Source organism: Xylocopa sonorina, chromosome 9 (assembly GCF_050948175.1).
Source record: "Xylocopa sonorina isolate GNS202 chromosome 9, iyXylSono1_principal, whole genome shotgun sequence".
NCBI classification, from domain to species: Eukaryota; Metazoa; Arthropoda; class Insecta; order Hymenoptera; family Apidae; genus Xylocopa; species Xylocopa sonorina.
Genome location: NC_135201.1, coordinates 9,420,714 through 9,435,969, shown reverse-complemented (window position 1 = coordinate 9,435,969; position 15,256 = coordinate 9,420,714). Strand labels below are relative to the sequence as shown.

The following is a 15,256-nucleotide window of genomic DNA, read 5'->3' as shown; positions in this document are numbered from 1 at the left end:
AAGGCTGGTTATCGACGCGCTCCACGCCTCCGACATGTTGGCCCGCATCGCGCAGATGCATGCATCATCCCTTCCCTGATTTCGAATCGGAACGTGGTCGAATCGAATCGTCGCATGAATTCTCGATGAACGAAAATTACTTTTTACCCGCGCGATCGTTCGTGCGGATAGTAGATGGTTAATATTAGATGGTTAAAATTAACTCTTTGGGGCACAACAGCTGATAGGAATTTGTTCGCGAAGTACACCGCGAACGGTGATACCTCTCGTCAATTGCGTGCGTTTCTGAGAAAGTGTAGTTGAATAGTCGACACACTAGCAATATCCCAAGTGGTTAAACTTCCTCGAAGTTAGACTAGTTGTACGATAAAACAGGATGACTAATTGCTCGTGACGTTTCCAATTTTTTAATGCCGCAAATGTCTGAATACACAGAATTTTTCAGGCCGTGTGGATATAACTTTATCGGTGGATTTAATGCACTCGAACAACAGAGCAGAGATTTTGTATTCTGCGATAATCTGTGCTTTTGTTATTTATGTGATCATAAATAGCATTTGATGTATCATATAGGATTTTATCATAAACACTTCATCGCGTGTTTACTCAACGGTGATTCTTAATGAATTCAATATAGTCATCCGTAACAACGGTATTCGTAAATTTTCTTGATACCCAGATTTTCTTACATTCGATGAATTTAGTAAAGGCAGGTTATGCAAATATTTGCAAGAACGACAGACACGTGTACGGTCAGAAATCTTTGTAAAAACAGATCTACATATGGTTCAACACGAAGGCACTTCTGTCTGCGCAACAAGGCCAAACAAGATAAACGTTCTTATGTACCTTTCTTTATTTCAATGGGCTCCGTTTGCCAACGAAATTATGTTCACGCGGATTGGGACACTCTCCGCTAGTATCCAAGGAAATATCGAACAAGCGAGCGGAATAACACTGGGTGCGTGTCGAGGGATGCGCCGCGGAATGAGAATCGGAAAGAGTTTTCGAAGATCGTGCGTTTATTCGAGTCGCGTGTCAAAAGTTACAAAAGGGGCAGTAAATCGACGAGAGATGATTAAGCGAAACTCTCGACCGCTCCTCATCTCCTCTATTCACCGTGGAACGTTCTCCACGACCATTTACTCGCTTATCGGGGCGACGTCCAAACTCAAGCAAGCCATCTCCAAGTCCATCTCCAAGACCACACGATTCGTCGTTGATCGTGTCATCAGAGTCCAGTCTTTCCTTTGATAATTACTGCTCGAATGGGTTAAGCGTATGGTGAACATCCTGAAACAGACGCCAGCGGATGATAACGATAACTAATCGCATAAAAAAGTGTTATCGTCCCAAGGGAAATTGGACTAAGCGCGCGGATGTGCGATTCCCTCTATCAGGTCGCATTATTTTCTGCACTGCGTATATCATTTTGTACACAGTATCGTCCGGAAAGTGGGTGGTGGAGGAAAGGGGAAATGTGGAGAACGACTCGAATACTAACTGCAAATGGAACAGCGTTTCTCGTCGGATCCGTCCCCGCAGCCGTCGCGGCCGCTGCACGCGATCGCGTCCGATCGACACCTGCCGTTCCCGCATTTAAATGGACAGTGCCTGGACGCGAACCTCCCGCGGGTTCCTCCGCGCGTTCGACACGCTCCTCTCGGCTCGTCGCTTCCGTCCCGACAGGACACCACCGCGTTACAGAACTCGTACGCTGGCAGGCACTGGCCGTTGTTGCATCTGAACGCTCCCTCCGGGCATTCTGCGACGGATACAATTGTTAAAAATAAGAAAGTGGACGATCCACTTATGAATTGCGATTCGCGACTCATTTACAGTTGCATATCTGTTCAGTGATTAACAGAATATCACTGTGAAATACTGAAAATCACATCATAGTGAAACGAATAGAGAAAGTAGAATTTGAAGCCCCTAACGCTAAGTAAATAATCTTCACGTTGAAAGAGATATACATCCCTCAATTTACAATGCAACATGATCAATTTTCCTAAATTAGAGTTTGAGTTTGAAACTTATTAACGAGAGAAACTTGGAATTTTGATCTTGGTTTGTGTCTGGGGACCGTCCCTTTGATTGGGACCCTGGGGATTTGCCCAAGTTGCCCGTAGATAACTTACTACGTCGGTTATTACACCCTATCTCGTCCTCGCCGTGGGGACAGTCTCTGTTCCCGTCGCACAGCACAGCCCTCGACACGCAGACCTCGCTCTGGTCGCATCTGAACGCTTGCTTCGGACACTTGGAGCCTCGTTCGGAGCATTGCTCGTCGGAACCGTCGCTGCAATCCGGTCGCCCGTCGCATACGAAGAACCAGCTGATGCAGACCCCGGAGTTTCTGCATTGGAAGGTGCCAGCCTCGCAGCCGGTGTTTCTCGCGGAGCAGCTCGAATTCCTTTGATGGCCACAGTCGCACACGCCGTCGATGCATCTCGAATAGGGGTCAGCCAGGCGACACTCGAGGTCGGAAACGCAGTCCAGTCCCAAGCTAACTGGCATCGTTGCGCTTTCCTCGTGTCGATCCGTCTTCATGGCTGGTACTAGTAATAACGATGATTCGCTTGTTAATTTCAACTGATTTTGGAAATGTATACGAGTACACAGAGCAAGGCTGGCCAATTCTTTTGATGTGGGCATCTTAACTGAATTCATCTTCATATTTCTAACACCTGAGTACTCTCAGTTCAATTCATACAGTCCTCTTATTCATTAGTTCGTTCCATTTTTTTGATCGTTTACAATTGTAGGATGTGAACAGTGTGTGTGAGAGAAAGAAAGAGAGAGAGTATATTAACCAGTAAAATAAGATTGCATTATTTATGCCAATGTGGAAATCGTTAGCTGGTCCACCTCAGTTGGGATTATTTTATGCAACAAATGAACATCAGATGGACTTCAGCCGCTATTTACCTATCATCAATGGGCTCGTGGTTGTCTCTGTAACAGCCTCGATAACGATAGCGTCATCCCCATCCTGGATATCTCGAAAGTCCGTTGTTATTAAGAATCTGTCTGTCTGCGAGTCGATCGAGTTAGTGCCAGTGACTAGGTCGACAGAAATCAATGGGACTGTCGACTCCGTGGTGTCATTCCTCAGCCAAGCGATGTCGACTCCTGAAAAAGGGTAAAGAAATTACATCTCTGCAGCTGAGAGCCGAATTAATTCAAATCTAACAGAGTTATGAGTATACACTTGCTCTTCTATTTTACAGAGGATACGAGGACCTTCTCCCACTTACATTGCACTTCAAATAAGAAATCTAATTAATTAATCCTAGCTATTATACTTTGAACACGTTATTGTCATAGAATCAAACCTTATTCCGTCAGTTTCTCAAGAATAATTATCTCCTAATCTGGGATAGATTTCAGTTTTCTATTCCCAATTAAAATGATTGTTACTCGTTACTATTTCATCATCGTTTCTATGCGGTCACCTGTCTCCTTCTCGTACTCTTGTTGGTCCTCAGGTGCTGGGGTTTGCTCGACTGGCTGCAGTTCGTCGAACGTATCCTCCTCGACGTGATCGACGAGCGGCGGTGGCCTGACCAGATCGTCCGGACGGCAAACGTCACCCTCGCGACGCATTGGTGCGGTGCACTGGCAGCGTCCGAATAAGTTGGGAATCAAGTAATCGCAGTGGGAATTCTCCTGCCATAGTCGACAATGTGCATGTTCGTAGCAAACTTGGCCGAGTTTTGCCGCTGAAATGTTACAAAATAGTAATCATTCTTATCTGTTTAGATAGAGAATTTACACTTGTTGGCCACAAGTACTCAGGCACTTGTATGTGCTGATTTAACGCTGTATAATATAATCTTGCTGAAGAATTTAGCAATAAACGCTAGTTGAAATAATAATTCGTATCGTGTGAAAATGTTCAGCAAGTGTCTCAATGTTTGTGGCCAGTCAGTGATACATTGTTGGTCTACTTACGACCCAGGCAGGTGTGTCGACGGAATTGAAGGAAACCGTCCTTGCAACCGCAGAAACCGTCCAAACATCCGCTATTGGCCACTTTCAGTGTGCATTGCTCGTCGACGAGGCATTCCTGGCCCAGAAGAGTCGCTACATGGCCGCAGCAAATGGAACACCGTTTGTTATTTAAGATACATCCAAGACGTCTCGCTGTGTTGGCAACTAATTGCACTCGTTAGGCTGAATTAGCTCAGTAGGTTGGGAAAATCGATTTTTTCTAGCGGGTTCCAAAGTGATATAACTAATGAACGCAGATTTCTATTTCACGTGTATGTAAATCCGCGTGTAATTAGGGTTTCGATGTCTTAATCCCCGTTTTTAATGCACGGGTACGCGAGTACCGAGATACACGAGTATACGTGTGCATTAACGTGTTCATATTTTACATCGTGCTATTATTAATGCCCAACCAAATGTTCAAATCGTATGTTTCGTTCTTGCATAAATTACTTGCATGTGCTTAAGTATTCAAGCGTTTAATGATCGCACGAAATGAAAGAGCAGTATGCTTGCATGCAAGTGGCTACCCGTATATTAAAAATTAACAGGATTAAAGTATGGATGCAATAATTATCTCGGCGCAGGAGATATTTCCCGAGGCAGGGAAAATCATCATTGTCGGAGTTTAATGATATTCCACTTTCCATGCTCAATGATATTCCACTTTCCACTGATAGGACGCGTGCACGGGAACTATCCGAGCTACAGTTTATCGCGTTTTTCTTTTGCGAGCGTAAGGGAAAAATGCAGGAAGAGCCAGTCCAAGAGAAACGGCCATCACCCACATGTAGCTTTCCTTGTAAATCAATTTATCCTTTAGTTCCCTTTTTCACTGATTTCGACTCTAGAAAACAGTGTGTTTCAATGTCTACTGAGTAAATGCGTTCTTCAAATGAGAAATCAAATAAGTATAATATAGTTGAATTAAGATTATACAGAATCGTGCTTGGACAAAATTCAATTCTACTTGGAAGTACTATTCTCTTTTCTTAAAGTATTATAAAACCATCCTCTGAGTCGAGTCTACAACTTGATCCCATCGCTAGATACAATGTATGGATCAGAAGTCGAACCGAGAGGCGCAGATGAGTCCCAACACCGCGAACGTGCTGATAAGTTGCGAATCTCGAGTAAAATTCTCACCCTCCAGGCATTGCGTTCCATTGTACCCGGCGAAATAGGGCAAGCATCGGCAATAACCGCGTTGGCAGTGGCTACCCTCGATGCTCGACTCGCAATCCCCATCTCTGGTGCACTGTTCGCCTAACGCGACGCTTCTCGTGGTCGCCGCGGCGCCCGCGATTGTTCCCTGGAACACGTGTACAAAATTACTTTCGCACATTTCCATTTTTCTCCCCACCCTATTGCAACGGCGACAATGAGTAACAGAACAAGCATTTATTGTCCCGTTTTGTTCCTGCACAGAAACAAGCCTGACCCGCGACATCCCAGCTCATCTGTCTCTCTTTCTCCAGCCTCCTCGACGCCTTCTCGCCCGCCACGGCTCGTCCTGTTCCTTATTCCGTCACCTCGATTGCGTTTCCAAGTTTCCCACGGGCGTCGAAACAATGCACGCATAGTTTAGCGGCGCGGGGTCACGGGAAACGTGGAAACACGGAAGGAACAGGCCTGTCGGCGAGGAACGCGGAGAAAGATGAGGGGCGCGAGCAGGAGGCCTCGGTGTAAAACGAAGCGGAGACGAGGAAATCGTTAACGGAACGCGCGTTGAACGAAATGACGGAGGAAGTGGACACGATGGAACGCGACATCCGTCTCCTGGCTAGAAGGTGTACGAGTAACTGCACCGTTAGTCAGCTGTTTATTACAACTGCGCCCCGCAATTTATGTACTTCCACCTGAAAGAGCGTCGCTTTTCGTGGAACCGGTTGTTTCGGGTCCGTCGACGATATTTCACGCGCGATACTTTCCGATGGGGTCCCTTATCATTGATCCTAGAACTCCCGAGACTTGCTCGTCGTGTAAAATGTTGGAGGGTGTTCCTCGAAACGGAAACTTTTTCTTGGATACGTATTTATCCTAGAAGACATTTTTCGGAGACAGTTTTCATTCGAGTATTTGTGTTCAAGCGTAGAATGCAAATACTATACTTACAAGGATGTATCTAAACTTTTGACGGTGTATATCCAACTTTATAATTTGCAATTACAAGCGTATGGTTCCATTCCGATTGGTAGACCCGTTTCTTCGTTCTCTGGTCGTTCTCTATGTTTTTTCAGTCGAAAGTAAAAACCTGAATACCGCGATGCGTAGCTACTTTCCTTTATCTAATGCGCAGAGCTTTTCACGCGTAATAATAACAGAGATCCTAGAATATTAAAGCCTGGACGTATAAATTTTTGAAGATTAAGTTTCGATTCGCTGTTTTCCTAACGCGAAACCGTCTTACATAAATGTTTGAAATTTACAGGTTCGAGGAGCACCCTTTCATTAAGAGTTCTGGGGTTAATCGTTTCATTATCAGCATCTCCCATTCTTTTTCATGATTATTGGTCTTCCCTCGTTACACCCGGTTATCGTACTTGGCGAGCACGAAACGGCAAATTATCTCGATCGCAATCGCGATTACATCAGGGAACTTTACAGTGTATAATAAAGATACGTAATCTTAAGCATCAAAGCGTAAACGAAGGGGACTCACCAAACGGTCGATCGCGACGAACAGAAGAACGATCGTCCCACCGTTACCGCGCATGATCTTCTTCTCTTATCGAACTCGCGATTCCTGTCTCTTCTCGTTACCCCCGTGAAAACGAAACCGCGAAACTCCCCGCGAGCGACGCTCCGTTTTTAATCGACAGTGCAGGTAAGGCGTACGAAAGAGGATGCAGAAACGCGGCTGTTATCCGCGCGTACTTCGGGATGACTGAAAGCAAACTGAGCGGTTCTCCACCGCTTTTGGCCCCCCCATTGGTGCATGAACGATGGAAAAGCGGACAGAACCGTGTTCCCTCGCTCCCCCACCTCTTTACCACGCTCTCGGCCACGGTCTCGGTCTCCTGGTCTTGATCTTTCCACAAATTACTCTCCCTTCCATGATCACAACTAATCGCAGGTGGCTACGCAGCGACGGCTCCAAGGTGCGGCTCTCCCGAATGTTGCTCTCCCCCGTGTCTCTATCTTGGAATACCGCCGGCGTCCGCTGGATGACGTAACAGAGAGCAAGGGTAAGAAAGAGACGAGTGAATAGGTGTCGATGGAATAAAATTCAGGTCACGCACGGGTTGCTTCGAAATTCATTGGTATTCCAGTGCGAAACGAAGAGAAGATGCGAGCCGCGACGCGGCTCGCGTTCTTCCACCCCTTCTCTTCTTCCTGCTGCACGGGCCGCGCGCCTCCCTTTCTCGTCGTCTCGGCCGTCGCGCACCGGTACATCTACCGGTGCAAGTGGTTTCGTTAATAGTCGTAGTCCTACCGGTGGATTGGTCGCGCCGGCGAACGGTATCGTTGGCCTACCGTTCCGAGTCGAGTTATCGTGATTTCACGTGGCTACCCTACGAGTCGAAGTCCCCTGGTGACAAGCGCCGCGCGCTAGTGATTCCCTTCCGAATCGAACCGCCGCGCGCAGCGGCGGGAAGCGGGAAGCGAGGAGCGGTGAATCGCTCGAGAAACAGGAAGCACCGCGATGGACTACGCTGGAATGTAAATGGAGGATCGACTCGGGAGTCGAACAAAAGAAGAGCCGGGCCGCGAGAGGCGAGCGCGTTGAACGTGATGGGCGCGAGGTAAAGGACCTGCACGGAAACGACGTGAAACCGTACAAGGATCGGGGCAAAAACAAAAGTGACTTCATACGCTGGCTTCATTTCAATCATCGATAAACGTCCACGGGATGATTCCGGTCACGGCATCTGTTATTGCCTTCACGCGACTCCGCGAAGACTTAATCGCACCTTACGCTTTATTTCACGCATCGTCGGGCACACCTTGCTCTTTTATGGCACGCGTGATGCGTCGAACTTGTCTGAAATAATGGACTTGACGATATTTATGCGTGATTCGGTTATTGATATTTGATTATTTTAGATTGTCAGGTGACGTACCAGGAATGTTGGGCTACGATGTAGTGTTTAGCATTTGTTTCGAAAATAAATGGTGACGCAAGGAAGATCAAACCAGCTGAAGAATTTATCGATGATAATCGAACGTGTGGGAACTAAAAATTTGAAGAATTTTTGGATTAAAAGATAAATAAATATATCCATTAATCGTGTTTGCACGAAGCAAACGCTCAAAGTTTGTTGTTGCTCAAAGCAGAGATATTGGAAAATTCTGTTATTCTTTAATAACCTCGATAAGTATTAATCGCGATGCGTTTCGCAATTCGAGCTTGCAAGATCATTATCAAACAAATGTCGTTCGTTGTATTCATTCATGCACTGAAATCAAATTTCATTCACGATTAGCTTCAAAATACGAGCATAAGGATATCCGGAAGATTTCGATATCTAACCTAATTTATCTACTTTATCCTGAGAGTGTATCGTGATTATGCGTCTTTATCTGGTCGAGTATCTGCAAATTATCCAACAACGATGCTAATCTTCCCAACCGACGCTTCATTCGAATCTTCTCCTTCCCTTCACGGCTCGTTGTATTCCATAGAGTGTTGCATTAATTAGATCCCACTTATTAATGTTACCACGCATAACTATGCTCGTGGTTATTCTTCCATTCTTCGAAGAAAGCCGGGGTTCGACCATAATCGTCTCTAAAAATAACACGTGTACCAATAAAATCGTTCAACAGTCACTCAGGAAGATTACATTCGAATTTTTTTCAAATTCAACTGCTCAGGGTTCGTAACGATATATCGACATTTTGAAAACGATATTTCCCGTCGATATATCGATATTTATATCATCCACCGCCAGAGACCGATACTGTCGCAACCGTGCTCTTTTTTTCAATCGATTTTTTCGTCGTTTAAATCGATCTTTCTCCTGTAATTACGACGTATACGAACATTCTTTGAATTACAAACTTGGTAGCGTATTTAATATTTCGATATCGAATCTATACAGCACAGGTATCCATATTCCTCTGCAAACGATCAGATTATCGTTTATCATCGTATTCATATTTACAACGTGTCGACCGTCGATATCAGATGTTCTGCTACTTCGAGATCTGCATTCTTGGTTGTGATATTCTGCAGATATTATACACTTAATTATACATTTTGTTACATTATAAATATATCATCATTATTAATATACCATAGAAAACGTAAATTTAGGAAATTTGTTAAATTTCGACTGTCATCGATACTAATAGAAGAGGTATCCCCAAAGATTATTACATTCATCGAAATTTTTCACAATCAACAACAATCGTATCAAATTGATATAATCAATATCAATAAATTGTTGTCTATTTTCATTTCTTATCGTTCTTACATACATTTTCATATATTCCAGTTCGATATTTTCCAAATCAATAGTATCAATAACAGTAAAACGGAAATACATTTCGATACCTTCGACTGAATTGAATTACCGCGTGTAAATACCTTCGACCAATACGAAACGAAAACATTGCACGCGACGCGAGATTATACGCATCAACAATTATTAACCCGATTACTAGTAATAAATGATACCAGAACTGTTTCCTTTGCAATATTCGCTCTTGAGAGAAGAATGGAAACGAAGAATAGTCGGGTAAATATATAACGTTCTGTTGTTGCCTGCTAACGAAACTCGTTACGCAATTCGTTCAGGAACTCGTCCGCGTGCGTCGCTCTGGTCGCGTTCGTGCTCGTACTCGGTCAGAATTTCAGGTTAATCGTCGAGGATATTCGATTGCAGGCCAAGCATGGCGTTGAGCTGCAAGAAATTCATTTTCAGTCCTGGTAAGCAAAGATACGCGAGCTTCGTGTTAGGTTGTTGTCGCTTTGAGTCAACATCTTCGCGATATTAATACGCGATTACAAAAAACGGCGTGTCGACCTCGTAGAGGTGGATGTTAACTCGAACGAACTAGGAAATCACAATTTCTAACGCGATACTAATCGGTAAAAACTATCGTCACTATGATTTTCCTTTCTTTTTCCAGCATTCAGGAACACTTGCAAGCAGTTGTTTTACATCGAGCATCTTGTCAAACATGTAAGAAAATTGTATTGTGCTTCTCGGGACCATCGTGTTCCTCGTAACGTCCATGTTACGTTCGTAATAATAATAATAACGATTCCCACACACGATTACTTTCGTTTCAGCAATTCTATGGCCAGTTGGGAGCAGCTTCGCATTTGTCAAATGTTACACAAAGGTTTTATAGCACAAAAAAGATATATGACAGAAGTAAGCCCCATTGTAACGTTGGTACCATCGGACACGTGGACCATGGGAAAACAACGCTTACCGCAGCTATCACCAAAGGTATATCTGTTTCGTTTTCAGCTTGTACTTCTTTATAGCTAGGCATTTCCAAATTGTTTCATTGCGAACGCTTGGGATTATCGTTGTTGTTATTGTCTCAGTTTTGTCCGAAATGGAGCTAGCAGAGATAAGGAAGTATAGCGACATCGACAATGCACCTGAAGAGAAAGCACGTGGTATTACCATAAACGTTGCTCACATTGAATACGAGACAGAGAAACGTCATTACGGTCATACAGATTGCCCGGGACATGCCGATTATATTAAGAATATGATCACTGGTACAGCACAAATGGACGGAGCTATCCTCGTTGTCGCTGCTACCGATGGTACTATGCCTCAAACTAGAGAGCATCTACTTCTCGCTAAACAGATCGGCATTGATCATATTGTTATTTTCATCAACAAGGTTAGACTTCTTAAAATATATTATCAAATTACAGTGGGTTACTGTTTCCTCTGAATCTTTGGACGTATTCATAAAAAAGATCATTCCTTGGATGTGTATTCATTATGTAATATGTTATAAATGCATCGTTTGTAATTGTTTCAAGTGATGTTTGATCTATGTTGCATTGTTAATAGACAAGTACGTAGAATTTGCTTCAAGTGGAGACAGACTTTTACTGACATTTGATTAAAATTGGTGTTCAATACCTTTAAAACCCAATTCTTTCATTAAAATGTTGATATATTCATTTGTAAAGGTTGATGCCGCCGACTCTGAAATGGTTGAGTTGGTAGAGATGGAGATAAGGGAGCTATTAAGCTCAATGAATTACGACGGTGACAATATACCTGTCATTAAAGGTAGTGCACTTTGTGCACTAGAAGGTACCAATCCAGACATAGGAAAGGAAGCGATACTAAAGTTATTAGAAGCCGTGGATTCTCATATTCCGACACCTATAAGGGATTTAGATAAACCCTTCTTCTTACCGATAGAAAGCGTTTATACAATTACAGGAAGGGGAACAGTAGTCACTGGTAGATTGGAACGTGGCAAAATAAAGAAGGGCACAGAATGCGAATTAATCGGATTTAATAAAATATTAAAGTCTACAATAACGGGAATAGAAATGTTTCACAAGACGTTGGAGGAAGCCGAAGCTGGAGATCAAATGGGTGCCCTGCTTAGAGGTTTAAAAAGGGATGATGTCAAAAGGGGCATGATCATGTGCAAACCAGGGTCAATGAAAGCTTACGATCAGTTGGAATGTCAAATGTACATGTTAACCGGTAAAGAAGGCGGCAGAACAAAACCTATAAGTAATTTTATACAAGTTCAAATGTTTTGCAAAACATGGGACGTTACGTCACAGTTGAATTTAGTCGATAAAGACTTAGTCATGCCTGGTGAAGATTTTTCGTAAGTTCCCCGTTTAAACGTTTTCTGGATAAAACAATAATTGCGTGAGTCGTCATGCCCATATCCCATATGTACGTTTTGTTTTCAGCGTTGTATTAAAGTTAATCAGACCAATGGTATGTGAAAAGGGTCACCGATTCACGTTAAGAGATGGAGCGAAAACATTGGCAACTGGAGTAATCACGAATGTTATGAATAGACTTTCTGAGACAGATAGGCAAAATCTTCTGGCCGGCAAAAAGAAGGTGTTGAAGGAGATGGCACAGTCCTAATTCATTTTTAATGCATTTATCGCAATGAAAAAATTAGGTATTCAACGTATATGCATACATAAAAAACGCATACAGATCAATTCAAATATAGTATCATAACGCAAACTGCCCTAAGGCATTTTGAACGTACACGGTATCTCTTTGTGAATATGTAATTCATACTTCTTGTTTTCAGTCGATTACAACCTTAGTAAGTTAGTTTTTAAATATTAGATTGATTGTGAATACACACTTTAAGAATGTCCTACGCATACGAAATAAATGGTTCTTTTATATAAACCATATTACGTACGTGTCCAAGTGAGAATGTAACTTTAAAAAGAACAGTTCAATGATGATTTATTAAGTTCAATACATTAATAATACAAGTGTTTTCAAGTAGAACAAATGAAATACCGATACGCGGTACTTCTACCCCCCCTCCCCCATTGTAGTTTCGATCCCTCTTTTGCAATTATCTCTTAACCGCAGACGTCCTATGGCAATTTGGCATAATACCATCAAAACGAAGGAAATTAGGGAAAGGAACGTGTGCAACGCATTATCTGCATCCCAACGAAACAAATTTTGTATAGAAAAGAAAAACACTGTTTATATAATTTAAGTTGAACAAATCATACATTCACCTTCGCTTATAAAAATAGTAAACAGTCCTCAGTGTGGACAGGCGCAACTGACTACAAACCGTGCTTCGCTCGAATCGAAACATTATTTCAAAATACAACATAGTGTTTGGGAATCGCAGTTTATTCACAGACGATTGCTGCCGCGCTGTTAGCCCAATTGATACTACGCATCGATACTTTATTCTTTGTTCGCTTATCGTATGTATGTAAAATAGCAGCAAAGGTTACGTTATCAATTGGTAAAGATTTAACTATTTTGAGAATTCCTTCATTACAATGTAGTGTGTTTGTGTATGTGTACGCACGCGCGTATGTAAACAGTGAATTCTAACATTAGCATTTCGACTGTATCGAAAGATTCTTTCCTATAGAATTAATTATTCGCGTCTTTTCTTTTATCTTACAGAACGAGATCATTCGTTTGAATACATACAATTCACGTGCCATGTTTCATTAAAAGGTAATATACAATTAGCAACAAAAGTTGGACTGCGCTTTAAAGCTATGCCTTCAAGGGTGAACAATTTGATTCGTCGATAAGTTATACAGCCATTACATTAAATACATCGTTTCATCTAACATATGTGTACTCACGCATACTCATACATAACATCTACGAAAAAGAAAACGAAGTAAGCACAACGCCGAATGCCGATCAATTTTTTTTACAGACGATGCGTACGTTTTCATCCATTTGTTGTACCTATCGATTATATCGCACTTTCAAACCGATGAAAAATACGCTCAAATCGGATAATACTATCTGACGACGTTTCTTTTGATATTTTCACGCACTTGGAACGCATCGTTTTGCGCGCAAAAACAATGTTAAGCCCTCGATCTCAATTTACGTTAAATATGGAACAAAAGTGTACGTATGCATTAATTCTACTTAAGAAAGAATCTTCGATTTATAGAGAGGCACAAGTACAAAACGTACTTAATACGCTTGTTTTCAGTTTGCCTCTATTAATAGCATACACGCGATGTAACAAACTAAAGATCCTCATCGTCTTCTGGTAACGCAGTCTCCTGGGCTTCTTTGAGGTCCTTTTCGATCTGTTGCTGCCATTGTGGGTCCATTGTAACTTCTGGTGGAAGAAGAGCCGGCATCGCAACGAATTCGAGATTTGGATCGCCGATCAATTTTCGCGCCAACCATAAGAAAGGCTTCTCGAAATTGTAGTTGCTCTTGGCACTGATATCGTAGTACTAGAAAAATATGGGAAAAATAATTTTACGCTTTACGTGCACGTTACATCATCAGCTCGGAATAAACAATCAGATTAGAAGGACGGACATCATGGTTTATAAGTTTCACGTACTATCATCAGAATTGCATTACAAAATGGGAACAAAACTTATAATACCAAACCTTCCTCGCAATCTTTACGTTTGACTAAAATAACGTTTTACCTGCAAATTCTTCTTTCTATGGAAAACGATGCTCTTGGCCTTTACTTTTCTGTCCTTAATGTCAACTTTATTACCGCACAGCACGATAGGTATATTTTCACATACTCGAACCAAATCTCTGTGCCAATTGGGTACATTTTTGTACGTAACTCTCGACGTAACATCGAACATGATTACAGCACATTGTCCTTGAATGTAATACCCATCCCTGAGACCACCGAACTTTTCTTGACCGGCCGTGTCCCAGACATTGAAACGAATCGGACCGCGGTTCGTGTGAAAGATGAGTGGATGCACCTCTACACCCAACGTTGCGACATACTTCTTTTCAAATTCACCGGTTAAATGCCGTTTGACAAACGTGGTTTTCCCAGTACCACCGTCGCCGACCAGTACGCATTTGAAAGTGGGTATATCAGCTTCTTGTGCCATTTCAACGTCAACGATCTATCCAAAGACCAAAGTGATGAATTGAGATCTGTAAAACGATGATAACCCTTAGAAGGTATTAACCAAACAAGAAAGAGACAACTTTCGCCGCACGAATGGATCAAGAAATTTGTAAATCATGGTAAAAAAGCAAACGAAATTATGATCCTCGCCGAGGAAGATCGATATCAGGTCGGAAGTTACTAGAAACTGGTAGACAGTACGCAAATCGTATCACGCACCAAAAACGTGACCGACATAATCGCAATTTAATCAGGACCTGCAGTAATTTCAAAACGACGCGTCCTCGCGTTAATTACAAAGTAAACAGAATCCAACGAAACGCTGGTTGATCGTACTTTCGATGGTAATTTAGAAAGCCGGCCGGAGGGTATATCCCGCGCTCTGCGACAAGTCGACGTTACAAATTCACCACGTTCCGTTAAAAGAATGGCGCCTCCCGTTCTAACCACAGGCTTTCGCCACAGTCTCGCAGGCGCGATCACACGCTCTTTTATACGGAATTGCGAACGATCGCGCGTGCAAACGGCCGATTTGCGACAAAACAGCGAGAATCTGCGGATATTGGTACAAAATTTCCCGGCAAGCAACGTGTACGTGAAAATGACCGGTAATACTTACACTGCAACACAGTCGTTACGGCTCACAATGGCGTTCCTTCGGCTGAACGGTAGAGGTCCCGCATTTTCGTCATTCGCCGAACGATACGCGGCTCAAGTTGCG

The 15,256-nt window shown here is 42.8% G+C and overlaps 4 protein-coding genes across 5 annotated transcripts in view; 1 reads left to right on the top strand and 3 right to left on the bottom strand.

Moving 5' to 3' along the window:
- Nucleotides 1-15,256, bottom strand: part of Hdac4 (histone deacetylase 4) — an 80,569-nt gene that overhangs the window by 52,895 nt on the left and 12,418 nt on the right. The window lies entirely within an intron of this gene.
- Nucleotides 1,200-6,712, bottom strand: Impe1 (Ecdysone-inducible gene E1). The gene is made up of 8 exons (XM_076901795.1): nucleotides 6,659-6,712; nucleotides 5,143-5,308; nucleotides 3,958-4,089; nucleotides 3,459-3,725; nucleotides 2,932-3,135; nucleotides 2,142-2,561; nucleotides 1,505-1,765; nucleotides 1,200-1,293 (listed from the first exon to the last, which is right to left on the bottom strand). The coding sequence occupies exons 1-8, from the start codon at nucleotides 6,710-6,712 to the stop codon at nucleotides 1,274-1,276; spliced, it is 1,524 nt and encodes a 507-aa protein (XP_076757910.1). The 3' UTR covers nucleotides 1,200-1,273.
- On the top strand, nucleotides 9,820-12,903 carry LOC143427560 (elongation factor Tu). The gene is made up of 6 exons (XM_076901796.1): nucleotides 9,820-9,871; nucleotides 10,075-10,127; nucleotides 10,238-10,400; nucleotides 10,502-10,809; nucleotides 11,108-11,769; nucleotides 11,858-12,903. Exons 1-6 carry the CDS (start codon nucleotides 9,835-9,837, stop codon nucleotides 12,039-12,041), a joined length of 1,407 nt encoding a protein of 468 aa, XP_076757911.1. The 5' UTR covers nucleotides 9,820-9,834; the 3' UTR covers nucleotides 12,042-12,903.
- Nucleotides 12,364-15,242, bottom strand: Ran (RAN, member RAS oncogene family). 2 transcript variants are annotated; one of them, XM_076901830.1, is made up of 3 exons: nucleotides 15,155-15,242; nucleotides 14,084-14,561; nucleotides 12,364-13,879 (listed from the first exon to the last, which is right to left on the bottom strand). In XM_076901830.1, exons 2-3 carry the CDS (start codon nucleotides 14,513-14,515, stop codon nucleotides 13,664-13,666), a joined length of 648 nt encoding a protein of 215 aa, XP_076757945.1. In that variant the 5' UTR covers nucleotides 14,516-14,561; nucleotides 15,155-15,242; the 3' UTR covers nucleotides 12,364-13,663. The 2 variants fall into 2 exon arrangements, with proteins under 2 accessions (XP_076757945.1, XP_076757946.1); XM_076901831.1 differs by lacking the exon at nucleotides 15,155-15,242 and adding an exon at nucleotides 14,872-15,001.

Excerpts from the sequence above, each read along its gene's own strand:
- Impe1 (XM_076901795.1), bottom strand. The coding sequence starts at position 6,712 with ATGCGCGGTAACGGTGGGACGATCGTTCTTCTGTTCGTCGCGATCGAC. Across the intron at positions 4,090-5,142 it reads TGGAACGCAATGCCTGGAGG|CGACTCTTCTGGGCCAGGAA; the intron begins GTGAGAATTTTA and ends GCGGCCATGTAG. Across the intron at positions 2,562-2,931 it reads CACGAGCCCATTGATGATAG|TACCAGCCATGAAGACGGAT; the intron begins GTAAATAGCGGC and ends CGTTATTACTAG.
- LOC143427560 (XM_076901796.1), top strand. The coding sequence starts at position 9,835 with ATGGCGTTGAGCTGCAAGAAATTCATTTTCAGTCCTG. Across the intron at positions 10,128-10,237 it reads TCGAGCATCTTGTCAAACAT|CAATTCTATGGCCAGTTGGG; the intron begins GTAAGAAAATTG and ends CTTTCGTTTCAG. Across the intron at positions 10,401-10,501 it reads TACCGCAGCTATCACCAAAG|TTTTGTCCGAAATGGAGCTA; the intron begins GTATATCTGTTT and ends TTATTGTCTCAG.
- Ran (XM_076901830.1), bottom strand. The coding sequence starts at position 14,515 with ATGGCACAAGAAGCTGATATACCCACTTTCAAATGCGTACTGGTCGGC. Across the intron at positions 13,880-14,083 it reads ATAGAAAGAAGAATTTGCAG|TACTACGATATCAGTGCCAA; the intron begins GTAAAACGTTAT and ends ATATTTTTCTAG.